The 21,060-nt window shown below is 50.7% G+C and overlaps 3 protein-coding genes and 1 long non-coding RNA gene across 18 annotated transcripts; 1 reads left to right on the plus strand and 3 right to left on the minus strand.

Annotated features, from left to right (window-relative positions):
• Positions 1–1,499: 1,499 nt before the first annotated feature.
• On the minus strand, positions 1,500–3,754 carry LOC147041380 (voltage-dependent calcium channel gamma-6 subunit-like). The gene is made up of 7 exons (XM_085900231.1): positions 3,675–3,754; positions 3,354–3,582; positions 3,174–3,284; positions 3,008–3,116; positions 2,121–2,195; positions 1,908–2,045; positions 1,500–1,832 (listed from the first exon to the last, which is right to left on the minus strand). Exons 1-7 carry the CDS (start codon positions 3,752–3,754, stop codon positions 1,624–1,626), a joined length of 951 nt encoding a protein of 316 aa, XP_085756357.1. The 3' UTR covers positions 1,500–1,623.
• LOC147041381 (cGMP-dependent protein kinase 1-like) lies at positions 1,663–20,525 on the plus strand. Of its 14 annotated transcripts, XM_085900221.1 has the most exons (25): positions 1,665–2,178; positions 2,462–7,533; positions 7,736–13,762; positions 14,112–14,166; positions 14,235–14,285; positions 15,049–15,188; positions 15,662–15,902; positions 15,989–16,130; positions 16,384–16,450; positions 16,514–16,613; positions 16,679–16,792; positions 16,911–17,016; positions 17,084–17,147; positions 17,219–17,296; positions 17,445–17,539; positions 17,625–17,690; positions 18,106–18,180; positions 18,252–18,352; positions 18,417–18,626; positions 18,717–18,988; positions 19,077–19,240; positions 19,312–19,434; positions 19,751–19,813; positions 19,885–19,951; positions 20,288–20,525. In XM_085900221.1, the coding sequence occupies exons 7-25, from the start codon at positions 15,680–15,682 to the stop codon at positions 20,384–20,386; spliced, it is 2,229 nt and encodes a 742-aa protein (XP_085756347.1). In that variant the 5' UTR covers positions 1,665–2,178; positions 2,462–7,533; positions 7,736–13,762; positions 14,112–14,166; positions 14,235–14,285; positions 15,049–15,188; positions 15,662–15,679; the 3' UTR covers positions 20,387–20,525. The 14 variants fall into 14 exon arrangements, 12 of the variants coding, with proteins under 12 accessions (XP_085756347.1, XP_085756346.1, XP_085756349.1 ...); XM_085900220.1 differs by having other exon boundaries at positions 7,736–14,285; XM_085900217.1 differs by having other exon boundaries at positions 1,666–2,178; positions 14,112–15,188.
• On the minus strand, positions 6,236–7,005 carry LOC147041382 (uncharacterized). The gene is made up of 4 exons (XR_015063014.1): positions 6,887–7,005; positions 6,652–6,786; positions 6,386–6,559; positions 6,236–6,303 (listed from the first exon to the last, which is right to left on the minus strand). It is a non-coding gene; the product is annotated as an uncharacterized LOC147041382 (long non-coding RNA).
• Positions 11,394–14,686, minus strand: LOC147041383 (uncharacterized). Of its 2 annotated transcripts, XM_085900230.1 has the most exons (8): positions 13,126–14,686; positions 12,901–13,011; positions 12,626–12,778; positions 12,329–12,543; positions 12,228–12,254; positions 12,081–12,104; positions 11,937–11,978; positions 11,394–11,655 (listed from the first exon to the last, which is right to left on the minus strand). In XM_085900230.1, exons 3-8 carry the CDS (start codon positions 12,634–12,636, stop codon positions 11,402–11,404), a joined length of 573 nt encoding a protein of 190 aa, XP_085756356.1. In that variant the 5' UTR covers positions 12,637–12,778; positions 12,901–13,011; positions 13,126–14,686; the 3' UTR covers positions 11,394–11,401. The 2 variants fall into 2 exon arrangements, with proteins under 2 accessions (XP_085756356.1, XP_085756355.1); XM_085900229.1 differs by having other exon boundaries at positions 12,901–14,686.
• Positions 20,526–21,060: the final 535 nt, after the last annotated feature.

Raw genomic sequence — 21,060 nt, forward strand, 5'->3', positions numbered from 1 at the left:
GGCTGTTATTTAAAAACTTGTAATTTGTGGTCTCAGTGGAGTCATGTGGCCAGGTGACTGACTTTTTAATGAGCTCATATTCAACTCAATATGATGGATTAGGGTTATGTACACATGACAAAGTATGTGTACATATATTGACACATACACGCACACAGACACATGTATACATTTATTAATGTGCGTCAGTGCCAAGAAGGGGAGCTTGCTTGTCGTTTGAGCTTCCCAGTACGTATTGAGTCAATCTGATTCACTTCAAAGACACACCAGGAAAAAAAATCTATCATCAGCGCCTTTTCTCAGCCTCTTTGGCTGAAAGAATGAAAGGAAGCAATACAACTCTGAATATTGAAAGAAATGTATAAATCTCTCCCTATATAAGTCTACCGTTGATATTCAATAAAGTTGTTGGTGAAGAATGTGTCATTTACACTTCATTTGCAGGAAGTCCGATCGGGGTCAAGCAAAGGTCACCAACGTTGGTCCTCGTTTTACACATCTCCCTCCTCCAACAAATTCAAGTGATCAGGAATGATCACCAATTGTCATCTGGAATACTCAGTTTTGTTGTGAAATTTGAAACACACGACAGCGACACGCTTTCTTCTTGTACACATTTATGATTGTCTTATACACAGACGTTACAAAGATGACGCCGAAGACAGCAAAAGCAATTTGGTGCCGACGTGCATCCATAGACAAAAGTGTGTTTATGTATTTGATATCTAAGACTTCGAAGACTATCAGCTCGTCAGCGATGCAGGCAAGTCCGGTCCAACTCGCAAATGACGAGCAAAGCGAAGATCTTCCAATTTCAGACGCTGAACGCCTGAAGCGAGGCAGGATCGTTTGCGTGCTTTAAGACTTTTTTACGGAGGCGAGCGTGGACGTGCATCGTCTCGCCTACCATTTGTCAGATGTGGCGAGCAGAAACAAAAGGAAATCAATGGCCGTGTCCAAATTCAAAGGCGGACACAGCAAGCGATTGCAAAAGTAGTCCAGAGAAAATGTTTTACTCGCAAGAAAAGATTTGAGATCTGAGATGAGACGCTCGGCTTTCCCTACACTGCGAGTGTCACTTTAGGCCCACCAATCCACAAGTCAAATTTCCTGGTTCACTCTTGTGTTCTTTGAAAAACACAGAACTCGCCCCACCCAACTTGTAGGCACGCATCAGTAAGCTCACGAGTAGCTACGAGACAAGGAGTGCTTCACTAATTGTTGGAGGGTGCAAGATTTTTCCTCACTAGCACCAAGCCCAAAAGGTGCGCCAGGACATGGACTCCAAATGGATCTCTTGGAGAATGAAGGATGCTACTTGTGCGTGACACATGCCGACGGTTGGGCCTCGTCATGCAGCAGAGATGATACTTCATTGAGGTGGAGTAGGCTAAAAGCGCCATTGGTAGTGCAGCAAAAGCTCATGTGGTTCTACTAGAGCGCTGAATTGTCTGTCGAGATAGGGAGGAAAAGCGAGGAGTATAAAAGTCTGTCAAATGGACAATTCAGCACTAGTAGTGGAATCAATGCGCTTTTGGAGTATGTCGGCCGTGATGACGTCCACGCCAAGGCGGCTGCGGCGGCTGCGGCGGCAATGCCACGTGCGGTAGCGCCACCCCGCCACTAGCTGACACTGTGACACCTCTGCCAGGGGCTGAAAGGAAGCGCCAGCAGCAGGAAGAGGAGCCCGCCCACAATCAAGATGGCGCCGGCGCAGCCCACGCACGACACAGACCAGGAGAAGTTGTGGTGCAACGGCACCAAGTGGTCGCTGGCCAGGAGGGACCACACTGACTGCTGGAAGACTAGCAGGGACAGCAGCGCCAGCACTCCTGAGGAGGAACCAAAAGACAAGATGCAGTGCCGCACACAGAGCAGACAACAGCTCTGTCCTGCGCTGCCCTTACCAGAAAGGACGAAGCAGACAGAGGCGGGCTTGAGGAAGAAGACTATTTCCTTGCTGAGTGCCATGGTGATGCAGATGGCGCCCATCGCCATCAGCACCACGCTGAAAAGTGACAACATGGCCGACGCCATGCTCAGACCTGCCACAAAAAAGGGAAGCTATCACCAAAAGGCGGGCCGGGATGAGGCCTTTCAATTGCCGCGTCCTGACTGACTTTTGTGTGTGGTCTTGTGGAACATGACGGTGTTCTCGCCCGTTGTGAAGAACTTGAAGTACGTGCAGTTAGACTCTGAAAGACACACCTCAAAAATGTGATCGAAATCCAATATTTGAATGATTTTCTGGAAATATTCAAAATACATTTTACAAAAAAAGAAAAAAAAATCTAAATAACATAAAGGTTGACTTCTGGTCGGAGAGGACGCTGGCGCTGAATGTTTGCCGCTTCTCCACCAGAGTTAGCTTAGTTTTAGTCCTTTTTTTTCTTAACTTTTTAAATCACTTAAGTTATTTTTAAGTTTGTATTTTAGCCTGTTTTTTTGCTGCCCTCTGCAGCTCCCTGCGTCTTTTGGCTGCCAGCCGTGGTGCTGGAGGCGACGGACGACATGCTCGGCATGCTCGGTATGCTGCATCGGCGCCATGAGCCCCTCGCCCAAAGAGCTAGTGCGGGAGCTGCGCAGGCACGTGCCCGAGCTGGAGGTCCCATACAACGTGGACCCCCCCATCCGGCAGGCCATCGCCGACTCCTGGCCGATGGACTTTGACGACTCCAACGGCAAACGCAACTGGGCCCGGAAGCACGACTACGACCTGCCCAAGCTGGTGCAGACCATGTTCAACTTCCTCAGCGACAACACGCGCATGGCCTACGCCAACGGCGCCTGAGCTAAGTAAACGCAGCTTTTTGTACATAGGTGTATAAGTTGGTCACGTTTCTATCTTGATAATCTGTTGTAATTGTGGATGTAAAGCGACTTTGAGTGTCTAGAAAAGCGCTATATAAAACCGATATTATATTATTATTATTATCATCAAAAGACATTAATTCTCCCCCAAAATGAAAAGGGCCAAAGTTGTTTTCAGGTGTGAAAGCACACGTACCTCCAGGCAGCTCGGTGGGCCCACAGCTCTCCCTTTCGGGGTCGATGTCAGCCACCCACAGCGTCTTGCTGCAGGCCTTCCACAGGCCGAAATGCATGGCCGGACATGTCTGGGCACACAAAGTCAGGCCACCAAACACAACTCCCACCAACTCCCCCGGGCTCACCTGATTACCGTAGAAACTCTTGGGTGGCGCCAGCTCCACCCAAAACTCGGTTCCCACGCCCAGCACGGTCAGGATGACGCCCACGATAGCCACGAAGAATGCCAGCTTAATCTGCGCGCAGTGCACACCACATCTTTCAACAACTAGAAAGAAAAGCCAAGTTGCCCAACGGCAACACACCTTGCCTTCCTGTGCCTCTGTCATGGCGTGGTGTCCGGCCCTGCGGCGTTTGTTGCCGCCGAATGTACTGCGTCCACTCATGAGGCCCGCCAGGCCGCCCATGCCCTGCGCTCCCCCGCCGCCGCCCACGACTCCCACCGAGTGGGCGGTGGCCGGTCCTGCCGCACGGCCCTCCTCGTCCGTCACCAGGAAGGTTGACCACATCATCGAAGCCAAAATTTGAAAGCAACTCTCAAAAGGCAAAAAAAAAAGATCAAAACATCAAAAAACAATTCACAAAAAAAAAAGCAAAAGACCCCATGAAGGAAAAAGCTCGTTTACAAAAACGTCAGCATATGCGTCAAATGGCGAACGTGCGCCTTTTGGTGAGGACAAAAAGGCAGCTCGAGCAAAACAATCATGGTGTCAAATCGTGAAGGGAACCTTCAGCAACAGATGGATGCTTCCTGGAAGAGAAAACACAAGAAAGGTTACGTTTTTCCAACGGGAAGACGTCTAACCAATCTATAGTATCAATTAGTAGCAAATGACCCGAGGCAAGAAGCGGGCAGTCGCTGCGGCTTCTGGTGTGTTTCCCGAGCGAGCTAATTTGAGGAAGTTATGCCAGCGGAACGTCTCGTCTCAACGAGCTGAAATCAAAAGCGGAGGGGCGCTATTTCGGGAGCGCGAGGCTGCGCTGCCTCAATGACCGGCGACCTGTCCTCCCGCGACCACTTCACAACTTTCTGCGGCCGGGAAAAGAAAAAGCCAAAACCCTCACCGCGGCAAGAAAGGAACATCGTCTGTCATTTCAATGTTTCAACGAAGAGGCGGTCTACACTCTGAACTGTATGTACATCGGCTAAACACAGGCCACGTACAGACAAAAAATGGAGCGGTCAACGGGCAACGACAAGCATTGGACTGGTCGCCAGTATGGAGACCGAGATTATTTGCGTTAACGGCAACAAACACTCAAACTGCAAAACCAATAACAGCACGTTATTGAAATCAAAACAAAATGCTGCTTAGCCAAAATCCATCTAGCAAAAGTCGTCTTATGTTGGCGTTTTTGTCTGCATGGACGGGCTATGAAGTGGGCATCCTGCACTATTCATGCAAAAGGAATAAGGTCTTTTGCAACTCGGACTTGACTTCATGACAATCGTCGGTGAGCTTTCAATTGAGCGCCAAAACGTGACTCAACGATGACAAAGCGGCTTTCAAAACATCAACGAGGGAAAGCGAATCACCCCGCTCTGAAAACTCATCTGAAAAATAAAGTCCCCGGCCAACGTGTGCTCAGAGAGCCGCGTTTTTTTCCGCCACGCCAACATGCCAATGGACGCGGAAACCCTATTCCAGTGCAGAACCCTCAAATGTTATGCACGCATGCACAGCACGGCCAATCCACATCACGGCCATTCCACTTCATGCACTCGCTTACCTGAGGTGGAAGCGCGTCGGCGTCTGACAAAGAGGAAGCCGGCGATTAGAGCGACGGCGGTCGGCGGCGACGGCGGTCAAACGCCCCGTGACGTGTCGGAAGGCTCAAAATATCTTGAGCGCTCGCTTGCTCCAAATATAGGCCAGCGGAAAGACCCCCAGTGGGGGCCATTTGGAACGGCGCCGGGGGGGGGGGGGGCGTATATAGTATTTAGTTTAAGTCATGTGACCCCCCCCATGTGTTTACACTACTCGCATATTTCATTGTGTTACCTCGTAAGCACTCAACGCAACAATGATGTCAATATGCTGCTGAACTGCTTTGAGGGCGTCTGAGCGAGGGGGGGGGGGTGTGCGCGCGTGTGTGTGTGTGTGTGTGTGCGTGTGTGTGTGCGTGTGTGTGCGTAAATCTATTTCTGCCGCCCACCTGTTAATGACATCAGAACTGACCCCTGTGGGGGGTGCAGAAGGCGGCTAGTGTGTGTCGAGAAGTGTGAGGTGGCGTGTAGTAGCTGATCCAGATTCAAGATTCAGATCCAAGCGAGACTTGAACCTGGGATGTTGGTTTTCAATCAAGGGTTTTCTGAATTAGGGTTTCAAAGCCTGGGGGTGTATTACAGAAAAGCTGTTGGCCTAAAGTTGAGTCGTTCAGAATGAACCATCCCCTGCGGCGGCTCACCAAATCACTCCCACACGACATGTATGAGATTGTCAAACATGCTTCACACAAAAATACACTGTGTGCACTTATCTTGACGGCGGGCGGCTGTCTGAAACCAGGAAATTGATTTTTCCACTATACATGAAGCTTCTTTGCTTCGTTTCATGCGCTGTACTTTGCGACATCGCCGCGTCACCGGCCGAAACCAGCCACTTATTTGTGGATTGCACAGCACAGCGCTGCAAGCCGGCCTAGCTCAGCGAGATGGAAACACCAGGGAGGCAGTGCGGTGCAGTGCCGGGCATAGCAGAGGTTGCTGCGCCGCATCACCTCCTGGCTCATTTAAAAAGTGGCAAAAGCTGAACTCCACAGCAACTCAAACTTGAATCTGGCTCGGGCCCGCCATCAGTGCTTTGGCAATGGTCACTTTGAAGAACGACGACACGTGACTATTCCAACTTTATTGGCCAATATTGACTACGATCGCGACGCGATAGACGCGTATGTACATGTTCATTCGAAACACTTGAATAGGCCTCAAAGACATAAACCATCCAGATGGGAAGTCATCACGGGCAAGGTATGCCAGGCAGTCCCATGCTTATGCTTGCTTCTGCAAACACAAAGCGTACTCATCATATACAGCGCTACTTAAAGTCTATTTCCATCTTGAGAACGACGAGCTCACCCTCTTAGTTGGTGCTCAAAGTCACTCCTGGATAAAGAAAAATACAAGTCTAATATTCAGTATCTATGCCTTCTCATCATTTTTCTTGTGGATTTCAAAGTTCAAGTGTCACACGAGAGCGCTTAGCTTTACCCTTAGGTGGGAGGGTGTCGCGTCCGACTTCTCGACAAGAGTTGCTGTAGTAAAAATAGCCACAAACAAGCTAGGTCAGAGTATGATTTGGAGTTGGAAAACTTAATTTTGGCACATTTTAGTCACCCTCAGTGGAGTCAAAGATTTGGGAGTTCTCTTTGGGGTCTTGATCATTATGCTCCACCTTGATGTCGTCCACGGCAAGCTCAGTGTCCACCGTGCCGACATTTGCATCAGATCCCTTGTCATCCTTGGAAGAGGTTTCATCTTCCTCTCCAATCTCCTCCTCCTCCATCGCGTCTGACTTGTCAGAAAAGTTCATTTGTGCTATCTGGTTTCCTTCCGGTGCCCGAATGTCCCCCCCGCCGTCCAGACCTCGACTCCCACCTCACCTCTGTCCTCCAAGTCGAATGCAGCCATCGGGTCAAGCCCATTTCCGCCATCGTCAATAGTGTCCCCGGGTGCGTCTGGCTCAGAATCACTGCTCGTCTTCTTTTCACTGTCTTTGCCCGCCTCTGACTTTGAATCTGATGACAGAAGTTAGCAGGATCTTCAACTTGCACAGCACAGCATGTCAATGACTCAATCTGGTTTAGGGTATCAATTGATGATAAACTAGCAGCTGACCCGTTTCCAATTGGACGAATTTCACAGAGTAGGGCAATTCCGTCGACTCTCGGGACTCTGTTAATTCTGGCGATTCCTTGGGCTCTGCTGAATCAGCAGACTCTGGCGACTCTGCAGACTCGAATGATTCTGCAGACTCAGCTGACTCTGCAGACTTAGCTGATTCAGCTGACTCTGATGATTCAGCAGATTCTAGTGATACCACAGACTCTGCTGATTCTGCAGACTTGTGTGATTCTGCGGACTCTTGCAGAGCCACAGACTCTGAGGATTCTGCAGACTCTTGTAGATCCGCTGACTCTGATGACTCTGCAGACTCTTGTATATCCACGGACTCTGATGTCTCTGCTGACCCTGCAGACTCTTGTATATCCGGAGACTCTGATGACTCTATGGACTCTTGTATATCCACAGACTCTGATGACTCTGCGGACTTGTGAGATTTTATGGAACCTGCAGATTCGGCAGACTCTGCAACCGTCCAAAAACAGACCATTTTGTTCCACGACTGTCCTCATTTTGTGTTTAGGTGTAAAAGGTTCCAGTGGTTGACAGACTTGACTAGACAAATGAGATGTTACACTAGTACCTTTGCTTTCTGTAACTGACACGGCCGGGCCTTCAGCAGCTCCATCTGTGGAAACATGGTGAGTTGGCATGTTGATGTCAGAAGCATAGACTGACTCGTTGGTACTCCACACACGAGCATGCTTAAACGTTTGGCTAGGCTTTTTCCAAAGGGCACTTGGTAAACGTTCTTGGAAGTTGCCCAAGCAGTCTTGATGTGAGCACACACACTGACTTGAAAGATCAAACGTCGTTTGTATCGTTTCTGTTTTACCCTTCAAGAATGGATTTCTGCCTGACCCAGCTGAAGGAGACACAGCGCTACCTGAATCCGGAGCGTCAGATACACCTGTGGACATAAATGGGACACTTGGTCAAGTCGCAAAAGAAACACATAAGGAGTGGGCGTGCTACAGGTGACTTTGACAAATCAGACCTTCACGGTCCATTCGGTTAGGATCCTTATGGTTTGGTTGTGCCGATGGACACAAAATAACGGCCGGATTAATTTGAACCATTCGACAAGTCGGTGACGAGAACAACAACCTCAGACTCTACCTTGGGCTTGTCCTTGGGAGTCGTCGCCATCTGTGGACACAAACCTTCTAGTGAACAGCAGCAAATACACCCAAAGCCATCCAAAAGCACTCTCTAACCCGGAGAATTGGATGCAAGAGATACAGATGACATTGCCAAGGTTTGGACCATCTATCAATGCTATCTGCTCGTGAGCCTTTGTTTCAACGCTCGATTACCAAAGGGACAGCCGATGGAAGAACAGCTGAGAAACACGCTCATGTGGCCAATGCTAATACCACGTGACACAGATCAGCAGAGATTGTTTTTCAATTTGCGTTTGGATGAGGCTCCGCCACCGCGGGCAGAAAGCAACATGTGTGCGTGGGAGGGCGCCATCCATCTCAAGTTGAGGTGTGCCTACCTGGCAGTGACGTTCCCGCTTGTCCCGTCGCTTTTCCTACAAGAACAAAACATAGTGGACACTCGGTACAGGTTCAAATGAAGATGTCTAAGATGCGAGAAGACAATTGGAGGCGAGCCAGACATTTGGCCGGGCGCCACCCGTGACTCGTCCCTGTGATTCTTCCCCGTTCTAATCTGCGATCATGTGACGACTCCATGCGTAGCAGTCGAGAGAAATGTTTGTCGTGCCGTATCGCCCCGTTGTTTTCCTAATGTTATTTGGATCGGGAGAAGTGTTCCAGTCTTGCTGCTCTCCACGCGCTTTCTTAAACACAATATAATTGCTTACATCGTGTTTAACAGTATAACGGTGATTTGTTCAAATAAACATATTAAAATAAAATAAAAATACTAATACTATGATGACGACTAATACTACAACTACTACCACTACGACTACTACTACTACTACTAATAATAACGAGGCTGTCACGTCTCGTACCCAGCCGTTCGTTCCACCATGTGTCCGTTGTCATGGTTTCGGTCTGTGTGCTCGCCCCTCGCCTCCTGATTAGTTTGATTATTCTCACCTGCCTCTTGTTACCTGTCATGTATATAAGTCCTGTCTGCCCCTCACGCCCGGTCGGATCATTGTCGTTTTGTTGCTGTTGTTTTGTTGTCGTGTCGTCTTCATGTCTTTTTGGTCCCTGTCGTTTTCAAGTCTGTTTTCGGTTAGTCAGTCATGTTATCGTTTTGTTAAGTCATGTCAGTTTGCAGAGTCTGTTTTTGGTTCCTCCAATAAACCCTGGTCCAAGCTGCACTTGGTCGCCCTGCTCCATTCCAATCGTGACAAAGGCGGCATGGTGGTGCATTGGTTAGCACGTCTGTCACACAGTTCAGAGGGTGCGGGTGTTCTCCCCGTGCCTGCGTTGGTTTTCTTCGGGCACTCCGGTTTCCTCCCGCATCCCAGAAACATGTACGGTAGGGTGATTGAGCGCTCCAAAAGTGCCTGTAGGTGTGTGTACGAGTGCGGATGGTTGTTCGTCTGTGTGCTCTGCGATTGGCTGGCTTTAGGGTGTCCACTGCTCGATGACTGCTGGGATAGGCTCCAGCAAGCCTGCGACCCCCATGGGGACAAGCAATACATGGATGAATGGATGGAAGAATCGATACTACTACTACTACTACTAAATAATAATAATAATAATAATAACAATAACAATAATAATCATATATTAAAATCATATTATATTGTAGTTGCAAGACAAGTCAATTTATTTACAAAAACTCAATTTGATACTTTTACCAAAAAGTACAGCTAAGAAGTACAGTTAAGGCACCGGATTGATAAGCAGTACCGTCAAGAGTAGTAGTATGGCTAAAATCTTATTTAGAGCTATTCCTATTCACGACAACAACAACCCCATCTGTCTTGCGTTTCTCACTTTGAGGCGTGTGTGTGTGTGTGTGTGTGTGTGTGTGTGTGTGTGTGTGTGTGTGTGTGTGTGTGTGTGTGTGTGTGTGTGTGTTGCATCCAAATGCAAATTACCATCAAGGGGAACGAGCAGCGCCGCACTTTTGTCTGCAACATAAATCACACTTCCTTGTAAAATTGTTGGCAATGTAACATCATTAAGAGAGTAGAATGCCTTTATTGCGGTTGTGCAACAAATTGGAATGGCCTCAAAATCAACAAATAAAGCAGTTCAGCAAACGGCTTGTCGTTTGGACCGCCAATCAAGTGATGAGCACGACTTGTCTACAAAGGCCACTACGCTAGTGACTTGGCATGAGTCGTCTCTTACCAGGAAGTGCAAGGGGCGCAGACAGGCTCAGTGCGGCAAGAGTTACCAGCGGGAGCAGAGTCGGGAGCGGTGTGACGCACCTGCAACACGCACGCAGGTACGCATAAAGAACACCATTGTGATGCGCACACACACACACACACACACATATAGGACACGCCACTGAGCCTCACATAATGAACACGGTTACGCTTGGGGACAACATAGTCAAGCACACACACTGAGCGCCATTGTAATACGCGCACACACGTGGTAGAGGTAGACATACGATGAACATCGAAAGACGCTCACATGCAGAACAAGCTCAGAAAACATCCCAAATAAACAAGGCAGCCTCCGAGGCAAAATGTAAGACCAGCGTACAGTCCGCGCGTCTATTGCCGTTTCAAAAGTGGACCATAAGACGGACGAGGCGAGCTCGAGGCCTTCGACGAAGAGAGATCACGTCGAGGGACCAAAAAAGCCTTTGTCTTTTGGAAGTCGCCGATTGTCTTCCGTCCTGTCCTGGTCCAAAAGCCCAACTTAGCTGACCTGGAAGATTGTTAGCGCGTTGCTCCTGATTTTGCGGGCAAGTTGACAAAGGAGGAATCAGGACCTTGCATCAGCTCAATAATTTGACCAAATCAACTCACTGTGGGAACATTTTTCCTGAAGGCGCAGCTGATCTTTGTGGGTCGCAGCTCCAATTTCACACGAGCTCAAGTGGAAGCTTGCCGAAGACACGGGAAGCTTTTATGCACGGTCCTCAGCCCTTGCCCCGCCTCATCCCGCTCCACCCATCCGAGCAGCTGCGTGCCGGCCGGAGACAAGACGAGACTGGAGGAAAGACGGCACCGGAAGACCGGACGGCGCTGACGAAAGACCAGAGGCGACGTGACGCCGAGCCGAGCCCCAAGTCGGAGATGGGACGCAACAAGAGTAAAAGGCAAGAAGCGGGAAGACCGCACGACAGGACTCAACACCAGTTGAGGACAAGTTGTACTCATTGAGCAAGCGTGCTAAAATGCAACATTTGGACGTTTTTGAGCACATTCACAAACAGTCACCAAAACAGCCATGGTGAAGTGTGTGAGTTGTTTGTTAAAACAACATCATAAACGTCATTGCAAGTCTAAAGGCGCATGATGTCGTCGTTCTCGAGTCCTCGCCACCATTTTCGGTGCTCGTGATTCTCTTGCAGTAGTCAGAACAGAGAGTCAGAACAAGTTGGACTATTTTATTGTCAAGCTTGAAGCTTTGCCACGGCCGAGCGAGTACGCGAGAGGGTGCGCTCCTTGCCCTTCTTCATACGGGACGACAAGCCCGCTTTGGCTTTCCTTTTGGACGCTCCATTCCTTGTTGCCACTTTGGCTCGAGGACACACATTCGGACCATTGGCAGCGCCGCCAACACTACCCACCCTGGAGGCTGGGATTGGACCTTTAGCCAGAGGAGAGCTCAAGTTCTTCTTGGGCACGTTGTCCGGACCCTCGTCATCTGAAAAAAACGTCAAGCATTTTGCTAGATGATTGAATGGGTCGTCGATAGCATTCAGCTTTGTCCGGCGCCACTCCTTGAACTCGGAAAGGAAATGAGCAACGGGAGCAGGAATCCTCTGGCGTTTCACAGCTAAATTCACTCCCAATCTACGTCTTCTGAAATGTCCCTGACGCGATGTGGCAAATTAGCAACGACAGTTGCAGAGGTGAGGGCAGCGCTCGCCTCGTCTCAATCGAGTAGAAAATGGGGCACTAAAGACACTTTGAAGAGGATCTGACCTTCTTCCACTTGGGCGCCATTGTTTGTCGTCACTGCAGCTTCTGGAAAGCAAATCAAGGATCATCACGTGGTCCAAGAAAGGAAGTGACGTGCAGACAAATGGCGGGACACCACTCCCGGCCGTCTGCCCAAATGAAACGTACCGACAAGCTGATTGGCTGCGGGAGCTGCAGAGAAACAAAAGAGTCGACAATGTGCGCGTGGGCAAGAGCCAAACTTTGTCTCCCCCCACGGCCAATCGTCTGCCCTCCTTCCTCTCTATTGGCGGCAAGTATGGACATCTCACTCACCTGTGGAAAGTTCATCGGACGCCGAGTCTGAGGAGCAGAAACATATCGAGCAATGAGAAAGACGGAAACCCGTTGTCAATTGGGACCGGTTGTCAACTGACCGTCGCCGCCCATGTCTCCATGTGCCAGTGCCACCAACGTGGCCGCCCAGAGGAGGACCGGGAGCGCCTTTCTGCAGGCCACAAGAACCTTGTCAAGCTTCCACTCGAAGCTGTTGCCAACCTGCTTGGCCGTGGCTGCTGTATTGCTGTCTGTGTGTCGCGCTGCACTACGGTGACTTTTGTCTTTGGAAGGCTTCATTTGGGTGGCCTCGCTCCTGTGGGAGATCGCTAACCGTGAACCCGCAAAGACCCTGCCGTGTGTGGCTGGAGAGTTGCATTGTGGGAGGGCGGACCTACCTGCTCAGCATGCTGAGGTCACAAAGATCCCCCGCTTCTGTCCTGATCACAAACGGTCTGACTTGCTGTGCCTCGCGCTGCCGCTTATATATCTGCCCAAATGTCACCGAGCGCGAGAGCGCGCCAGCGTGTCAGCGAGCGAGTGTCAGATTCCTGCGTCAAGAACATCGACTTTGTCTTTGCTTCCAATGGAATAATTTCACGACAAGCGCGAGATTGATTTCTTCATGGGGATGGTGTCGTACTTTGGACGGAAGGGGGCGCAGACATTTTACCTGTCTCGGAGGGGAAACGGACCTCGGCTGTTTCCACTTTGCGTCTGGCCCTCTGGTGCGCCCGCTGCCTTGCGCGTCAAAACGCTCATGGCCGCGCAGGCCTTGACCGCACTGCCGTAACACAACACACTGTGAAATTCTGCCCGTTGTTGACCACACGCAGCAAGCACGGCCATTGGGGGAGTTGTTTTTTGCGCACACACACACACACACACGCACACGTACAAAAAAGGTCACCCCTTGTTCCCTAGGGGCGCAGCTTGAATTACGATCCACTCTTATCCGGAAGAACAATTGGAGCAGAACCACTTGGAACTTGAAACGTTGCAGACGCAAGAAGGGTCCACCTCCGAAGTGATGGGCCACTTGGCATTCTCGCATGGCCTAACTTGTCACTTTTTTGCTCACTGAAAGGCCTCCCCAACAGGTTTGGCTGAGTTGAGTCTGTCCTAAAAGAGCAGAGCTTTCATAGTTCTTGCTCTTTACGCACGCACTTTCATTCTCTGTGGGAATTTTGCTGGCAGGTCAAATGTGCTGTGGTGGGAGGGGAGCGACGTCTGGATTTCAGTGTCAAAGACTCTTCTGTCTGAAATCTTTTTTCAGTGTAAACTGAGTCTGAAAGTACGTTTGGCCAATTGTGCGTCTCTGAAACCGTGTAAGGTCAATCCTTGCAACTCAGCCACCATCCTTCGCCTGTCCCGTGCTGATTGCTGTTTTGCCTTTCCAGTGTAAAAGCGTCGCAAGCCAAATGTTCTTGAGCAAAATGCGTCCCATCAATGTTGTGACCAAATGCGGCCTTCTCGGGCCATCGCGAGGGAGGCCGCTTGCATTGGAGCTGGAAGTCACATTGCCCCGACTAGCGGTTAGAATTTCTTATTTTACATTTTTGTTTTCGTTTTTGAGTTATTTCGTTTCTTGGAGATAAAACTGGTTCTAGCCTAAATAAATGCTGTTTAATCCCGCCTTGATATTGGAAATTATGAACTCGAATATTGTATCGGTTTGTTTCTTTTTGTGTTTTGTTTTATTTGATGTTAGTGTTCCTTTAATTATTTAATTTTTTGCAAAACATTTTTATTCTTATTTTCTTAGTTTTTCATCTTTCATACTATAATAATTCAGGTAGGGTTAGGGTTAGGGTATTGCGGGCTTCTGTAAACTTTGCAATGAGACAATTGGTAGACCTTTGTTGGTTTTGGCCGTTTTTATAGGTGGGCGCGGTCCGGGGCCCAGTCGCTCGGTCCCAACTGGAGGTAAGTATCCCAGGTAAGTATGGAGGTCCCGCGGTTCAAAACGTTCACCGATGTAGCTTGCTGATTTTTGCCTTTTCAAAGTTGTTTTAGGTAGGCGTGGTCCAGAGACCAGAGGCGTGGCTCCAATTTGAGGTAAGTATCCAAGGTAGGGATTTGAGGCAAATGGGTCCGAATTAAATCCAACCGATTGGTCCTAAGTAGGTGAATTGAGCCTCCCGTTTGGAAGTTACGTTCCCAGCGGGACATAAACCGGAAATGGGATTGGGGTGAATCACACCTCCGTGAGTCGTCACCTTATCGTGGTGGAGGGGTTTGCGTGCCCCTATGATCCTAGGGTCAAGGAAACGTGTGCGAGCGGCTCGACGTCAGCGCTCAGAAAAGAAGCCAAGCTCGCTCGCGGAGAATAAGGCTCAGAGCCGTCGGAAACGCAATAGTTTTATTGCAAGTTTGGCAGAAACCGCAAAGAGAACGCTCGACGATTCAACGTCACTGCAATCCAATCTCGGGCGCCGCCATGTTGTTTGTCTGCGGAAGCCTTCTTCGTCCAAGTAATCGGTATACTCGTTGCTCGCTCGCCGACGCGGCCTCCCCCTAGCGGCAGAGCAGACAGCGCACAAAAGTCGACCGACCATCGGCTTTGGAGGATATTTATTTCTTTTGCGCGGTTGAGTGACCGACCACAAATGCATGTGTGATGTTGTGAGCTTGTGGCGGATCTCAGTCCCAGGCCTATAGTTCGTGGTGGGGTGATATGTTTATCCTTTGTCAAATCATACTCGCTTTGTATCTTTGATGACTTCTGACACGCTAAAAGTTTCGCTCACAGTTTTCTTCAACGCGAAGATTTGTGGCAGATTCCTTGCTCTTTTTTTTCTTTTTTTTTCTTTCTGAGGAGCTGTCAAAGTCACCTGTGCGCATGCACGTGTGGCCTCCCCACGTTTGGCGGCGACGTGTTAGGAGCTCATCCGAGGACGCGCCGACAGAACTTTCTTCCAAATCCTCATTACAGAAACGTGCTGAAGTCACAACAAGGAGGTAAGGTAGGCGTTTTAGTCCTCTTTTAATTTGTTCTTACTTAGTCGTCTTTGAAAGTGAAACGCAACAACCAACACATGGTCAATGGGCTCTGTGAACAAAACGAGTCTATGACTCGGGGAAAAAAAATCTGAAAAATCTCGAGACCCCAAAAAGTTGCCAAGTATACATAGGTGTTCGTAAGTCAAGGTTTCACTGTACTTGGGATAGTCCAATTTAGAATCAAACTGAGCTGTTTTTAAGCCGGCATTGTTCAGGCTGAATGAAAAACAACAGACAGAGCATTTAGGCGTCTTTGAATCCTTGAAAAACACTATATAAATGGAATGAATTATTATTTTTGCGCCTGCACTACGTTGTTTTATTCTGAGCCACACTTAAGCTCTCATCAGCTCCTTTGTATGGAAACCCTGGAGTGACCTGCGCAGCCACTTCTGCACGGGTCTGACTGCACACTAGTCTCTTTCTTGTAGGGGACGAGCACTCGGCTGATGGCGGCAACAAAGAGAGGCGGCGGCACGCTGCGTGACCTGCAGGTGGCGTTGCAGCGGAAGATTGAGGAGCTGACGGAGCGAGACGCCCTAATTGAGGAGCTGGAGTCAGAACTGGATGCCAAAGAGCTACTGATTGGACATTTGCGGGCCGAGCTGGACCGTCATCGTAGTTTGATGCCGGGCACCGACGATACTGCCGCCCCACAGACGCCCGACGCAGGTGTGACACAACGTTCTGCCGAGTCGCTGAACTGTTAAGGTCCACCCGGGCGGAGGTTTTTTTTTGAAACTTTTTTTTGCATCCAGCAGGTGGCGCTCAAGCAACACCAGCGCCGTCACTCGATGAGCCTCAGCGCACCAAGAGACAAGCCATATCGGCAGAACCCAGCGCTCTGGATCCCGCCCGGCTCACCGACGTCACGCTCACCAGCTACTGCAAGAGCAAAGAGTGAGCTTATGTTATTTTTGCTCTGTGTTTTGCGGGCTTTTTTCCAATCGTAACAACTGCCGCTTGGACCATTCCCTCGCGCTGTGAAAAAAAAACAAAAAAAAAAAGAGTTGCGAGGCGTGTGTGTTGCGCAGAGGCGATGCTTCCTAACTCAAGCCGGGACTGCCTCTCGGTCGGGCTCGTGGGAGACAGAGAAGGCCGGCCCCCTAGAGAGATGCCCGCCCCATTAGAGCCAGCGTGTGTTTGCATGCAGGTCCAGCGAGCTGATCCAGAGAGCGCTGATGGACAATGACTTCATGAAGCATCTGGAACACGGACAGGTGAGAAGCCCCCACGGCTCGACGCCTGTTTTGCTCACGCTTTGACGTCGGCCCTGTTTCCAGATCCTCACCATCTTGGACTGCATGCGGCCCACCAGCCTGGACAAAGGCTACTGCGTCATCCAGGAGGGCGACGACGGATCCAGCGTCTTTGTTCTGGAGGGTGGGTCACTGCAGCTTTTGCTTCCGAGTCACGGCTCCCGTTTTCCTTTTTGCATCCTTCCGCAGAGGGCATGGTGGAGGTGAGCAAAGAGGGCAAAAAGCTGTGCACCATCGGCCCCGGCAAAGTCTTTGGCGAGCTCGCCATCTTGTACAACTGCACGCGCACGGCCACGGTGACGGGTACACCACAGCGCACGCGCACACGACAGCGCCCCCTGAAGCGAGCACCGGAGGTCAGGCCGGTCCAGTCGAGGAGTCATCCTCCAGCGTGTGTGTGTTTGTGTGTGTGTATGTGCAGCTTTGACCGACATCAAGTTGTGGGCCATTGATCGGCAGGGCTTTCAGACCATCATGATGAGGACCGGCCTCATCAAGCATTCCCAGTACACGGACTTCCTGCGCAGGTAACCCTGACGTCATGACATGGCAGCAGCGTGACGTCCGAATGACGTGGCGTCTCCCCGACGCTAGCGTTCCGTCCTTCCAGGCCCTTCCAGAGGATATTCTCAGCAAGCTGGCTGACGTTCTAGAGGAGGTGAGTCCAGACCCACCTGCACGTGTCACTCTCTGGTCATGTGACCCCGTGTGTGTGTCTGCGCATATCAGACTCACTATAGCAATGGCGACTACATCATCCGGCAGGGCGCCACGGGAGACACCTTCTTCATTCTCAGTGAAGGGCAGGTGAGCTTTTCTACTCGTTCCGTGCCTGCCCGTGAGGTGCGTTGCCAAAGTGGATCGGGCAAAGTTGGCTTACTTTTGCTTTGCGCGGCCTCGCACGGTATGACTTTTGGCTTCCCTCGTGCAAAATCTCACTTGTGAGCATGTGCAGGTGAAGGTGTGGCAGCAGAGCGCCCCCAGTGGTCAGCAGGTGCCGGTGAAGACGCTGTCCAAAGGCGACTGGTTTGGCGAGCAAGCGCTGAAAGGGTGAAAGCTCGCCGCTGATGTTCACGTCTCCGTCGCCCGTGCCTTTCCGCCATCCATCTAACGTACTGCCTTACCTGTCTCGTAGGGAAGATGTGCGCACAGCCAGCGTGACAGCAGAGGGCGCCGTCACCTGTCTGGTGGTAGACAGAGAGTGAGCACTGAAAGTGGTTCGGTTTGAAGCAGGGGTGGCCAGGGCTGGGAATCCAAGACAAACATTTCCCTCCTGCTGTCATTTTCAGCTCCTTCCCCTTCCAGACGGGCAAAGCAAAGGCTACAACAACAAACACAAACACAAACACACACACAATCGGTCACGTTCCATCCTTTTCACATCAGACGGCAAACATCGTGCATGACTGAGAAGTCATTGTTTATCCCATTAACCACTGTCATGCCTGCAAATGCAGCAGAAACTTGCTCGACACAAACCAAAGTCAAAAGAACATTTGGAGTCCTGAAAAACAGAGTTGTTGGCATCCTTGTGTGTTTTCCACATCATCTGAAAGAGTGAGGCCGCTCCTCAGTCGGGTTCATGCCGCCTCACGGCACCCTCCTTTGTTCCGCAGGTCCTTCAAGCAGCTGATCGGTGGCTTGGAGGAAGTGGACCGCAAGCAGGGAGACGACGAGCACGTCAAAGCCAAGTAAGCGGCGTACATTGGCGATGAACTCTCTATCGGCGTCGAGGCAACGCCGCGCTAACGCCCGTGCGCAGGTGCCCGGCCGAGGACGACTTCTTCTCTGGCGTGACGCTCGACGACCTTGCCGTGGTCTGCACATTGGGCATGGGGGGCTTCAGCCGCGTGGAGCTGGTGGGTGGGTCCCCGCGCCGGCGGCCGTGGTGACGGCGCGTTGTGACGTGCTGCCACGTCGCCTTCAGGTGCAGCTCAAGAGCGACGCCGGGCGTTCCTTCGCCCTCAAAGTGTTGAAGAAGCGCCACATTCTGGACACCAGGCAGCAGGAGCACATCCTGTCGGAACGCCGCATCATGATGGAAGTCAACAGCCCCTTCATCATCAGGTCACCGTTAAGTCCCTACGTTCATGGCAACCAGCCGGCCGATTCTGGAGCACAGCGTCCCTGTCCGCAGGTTGTACCGCACCTTCCGGGACACCAAATACTTGTATATGCTGCTGGAGGTTTGTCTTGGCGGTGAGCTGTGGACGCTCTTACGAGACAGGTGGGTGTCAGGTCGGGAGGAGCACGTTGTCGCTGTGTGCGAAGGCACCGCCCACCGCGTTCTTTGAAAGCCACGAAGATGGGCCCAAACGTCGACGTCGCAAGCGTGCCGTCCCTTTCTGTGCCACCAGGGGCTCCTTTGACGACGGGACCACAAGATTCTACACGGCGTGCGTTATTGAGGCTTTAGCGGAGCTCCACTGTAAAGGGATCATCTACCGAGACCTCAAGCCGGAGAATATCATCCTGGACCAAAGGGGCTACGCCAAGTTGGTGAGTCTTCAAGGCGGTCGTCAACAGGGGCGGCGTGACGCTGACGGAGGGTGCGGCGCGTGCGTGCGTGTGTGCGTCTGGCCGCTAGGTGGATTTTGGCTTCGCTAAGAAGGTGGGCTTGGGGAAGAAGACCTGGACCTTCTGCGGGACCCCCGAGTACGTGGCCCCCGAGATCATCCTCAACAAAGGTCATGACAGCTCGGCCGACTGCTGGTCCCTGGGGATCCTGGTCTTTGAGCTTCTCAGCGGAAGGTGGGCGGGCGCATTGGCATCACCGTGCGGGCTGCAGCAGCGCATTGATCCCTTTCCGGTCGGTCCCGCAGTCCGCCCTTTTCCGGCTCGGACCCCATGAAGACGTACAACATCATCTTGAGGGGGATCGACATGGTGGAATTCCCCAAAAAGATCACCAAGAGTGCCGCAAACCTCATCAAGAGACTCTGCAGGTTGTGGTCCAGGAAAGACTACCAAGTATTTGCCCTTCTTAGCTAAGAGAGGTGAGGTCGCAAGAGGGCCCAAATTGTGTGCTCACAGAAGGCACACTTCCCGGCGCTCTTCTCGCCCGCCGTGCTTCATTCGGATTGACGTCCAAATGCTCATCGTGGCTCCGGTTGGTGTCGACTGCGGCTCGTTCACAGTCGGCTCACGTCGGAGCTGTTTGGGAAAATTGGGAGAGAAGGGAGCAGACGTAGAGGACACGATAGAAATCCAGTGCTGAAGATGGCAGTCGTAAGCCCGTGTGTGTGTGTGTGTATGTGTCAGGGACAACCCTTCGGAACGTCTCGGGAACCAGAAGAACGGCGTAAAGGACATCCAGAAGCACAAGTGAGAAACATAACGTGCGAGAACGCGGTCGTCCGCGCCCTCATTGTCCCTCCTCTTCTTCCTGCAATCAGGTGGTTCGAGGGCTTCAACTGGGATGGCCTCCGCCAGGGAACCATGGACTGTCCCTTTATGCCAAGGGTGAGTTGGCGGCCCTTAAGAGGCACCTCGGTTGCATGGGCTGGAAGCGCTTTGCCGTCTGCAGAGCTCGCCACGGTAGCCCCAGCCAAGATTGCACGTGAGGTCCGAGAGGCAGTCAGCCCTGATAATATGACTTGGCAGCCAAATCTTTGATCCATCGCAGGGCTTCGTGCATTTTGCTGCTACTTGCAGAAAAATGACATCACGGTTGCTCAGTTAACCCAATCACAGCTGAGCAACTGTGACGTCATCAAAGACGCGCCATGCTGAGTGCGACGCCCACCGCCCGCCGCTGAAGGTGTTTTGCTCTGCGGCACTGTGCGCTTTTGCCATCAGGTGGACGGCCCGTTGGACAACAGCAATTTTGACGACTTCCCCCTGGACACCGAGGGCCCTCCCCCTGATGACGAGTCAGGCTGGGACCTGGAGTTCTGAAACAGCTTGGCCTGGTCAGAGGCTAAATGGAGAACGGACGAGGTCCATAACTACAAAGAAATGTTTAATATTTGATTGTTCATTTGTGTTAACAACCCACTCTTTCATAAACCGCGTGTATAAACATACATTTTTTTAAGCTGGTCTACTGATTGCTAACTACTGTTTTTTCTGTCACTCAGGAGTACAAGTCGCAAAATGCATAATAAAAAAAGAAAAAAAACAAGTCGCATATATATATATATATATATATATATATATATATATATATATATATTTATGCTTATGTCTAGGCGACAAGGGACATGTCGTGTCTTATGATTCATAATTAAATTTTCGCTGTTTGCCAAGTGTCATGACTGCCTCACGAGTGGGACAAGAAAATGGCCGTAGATAAATACAAACATGTCACGTTTTACGCACAACATTTTGACCTATCCACGTCGGCATCCTTGATTCGTTTGAACTGCAAAAGTGTCTCCGAGTAATAAACATGGCGGATTTGCGAAACCCATTACCTTGTTTGGTTTGTCTCGCCCCAACGGGTGTGATGTAAATGATACGCAATAGAAAATGGAGAAATCTGAACCGAGTAAAAAAATAGGTCCCCAAACAGATCATAAAAGTATCTCTGCAGCACCTGGAGGGGGATACATATGACACTTTTCAACAAT

The sequence above is a fragment of the Syngnathus leptorhynchus genome, chromosome 20, assembly GCF_054491065.1.
Source record: "Syngnathus leptorhynchus isolate UIUO chromosome 20, UIUO_Slep, whole genome shotgun sequence".
Taxonomy (NCBI): domain Eukaryota; kingdom Metazoa; phylum Chordata; class Actinopteri; order Syngnathiformes; family Syngnathidae; genus Syngnathus; species Syngnathus leptorhynchus.

What these genes read in the sequence shown, in the direction of transcription:
- LOC147041383 (XM_085900230.1), bottom strand. An exon ending in CGCAGCCAATCAGCTTGTCG is followed by an intron (nt 11,979 to 12,080) that starts GTACGTTTCATT and finishes TTTGCTTTCCAG; the next exon opens with AAGCTGCAGTGACGACAAAC. An exon ending in TGGCGCCCAAGTGGAAGAAG is followed by an intron (nt 11,656 to 11,936) that starts GTCAGATCCTCT and finishes CGTTTTTTTCAG; the next exon opens with ATGACGAGGGTCCGGACAAC.
- LOC147041380 (XM_085900231.1), bottom strand. Translation starts at nt 3,754, where the DNA reads ATGATTGTTTTGCTCGAGCTGCCTTTTTGTCCTCACCAAAAGGCGCAC. An exon ending in AGAGTTTCTACGGTAATCAG is followed by an intron (nt 3,117 to 3,173) that starts GTGAGCCCGGGG and finishes TTGTGTGCCCAG; the next exon opens with ACATGTCCGGCCATGCATTT. An exon ending in TGTCTGCTTCGTCCTTTCTG is followed by an intron (nt 1,833 to 1,907) that starts GTAAGGGCAGCG and finishes GTTCCTCCTCAG; the next exon opens with GAGTGCTGGCGCTGCTGTCC.
- LOC147041381 (XM_085900223.1), top strand. Translation starts at nt 15,680, where the DNA reads ATGGCGGCAACAAAGAGAGGCGGCGGCACGCTGCGTGACCTGCAGGTG. An exon ending in TACACGGACTTCCTGCGCAG is followed by an intron (nt 17,017 to 17,083) that starts GTAACCCTGACG and finishes CCCCGACGCTAG; the next exon opens with CGTTCCGTCCTTCCAGGCCC. An exon ending in CACAGCGTCCCTGTCCGCAG is followed by an intron (nt 18,627 to 18,716) that starts GTTGTACCGCAC and finishes CTTACGAGACAG; the next exon opens with GTGGGTGTCAGGTCGGGAGG.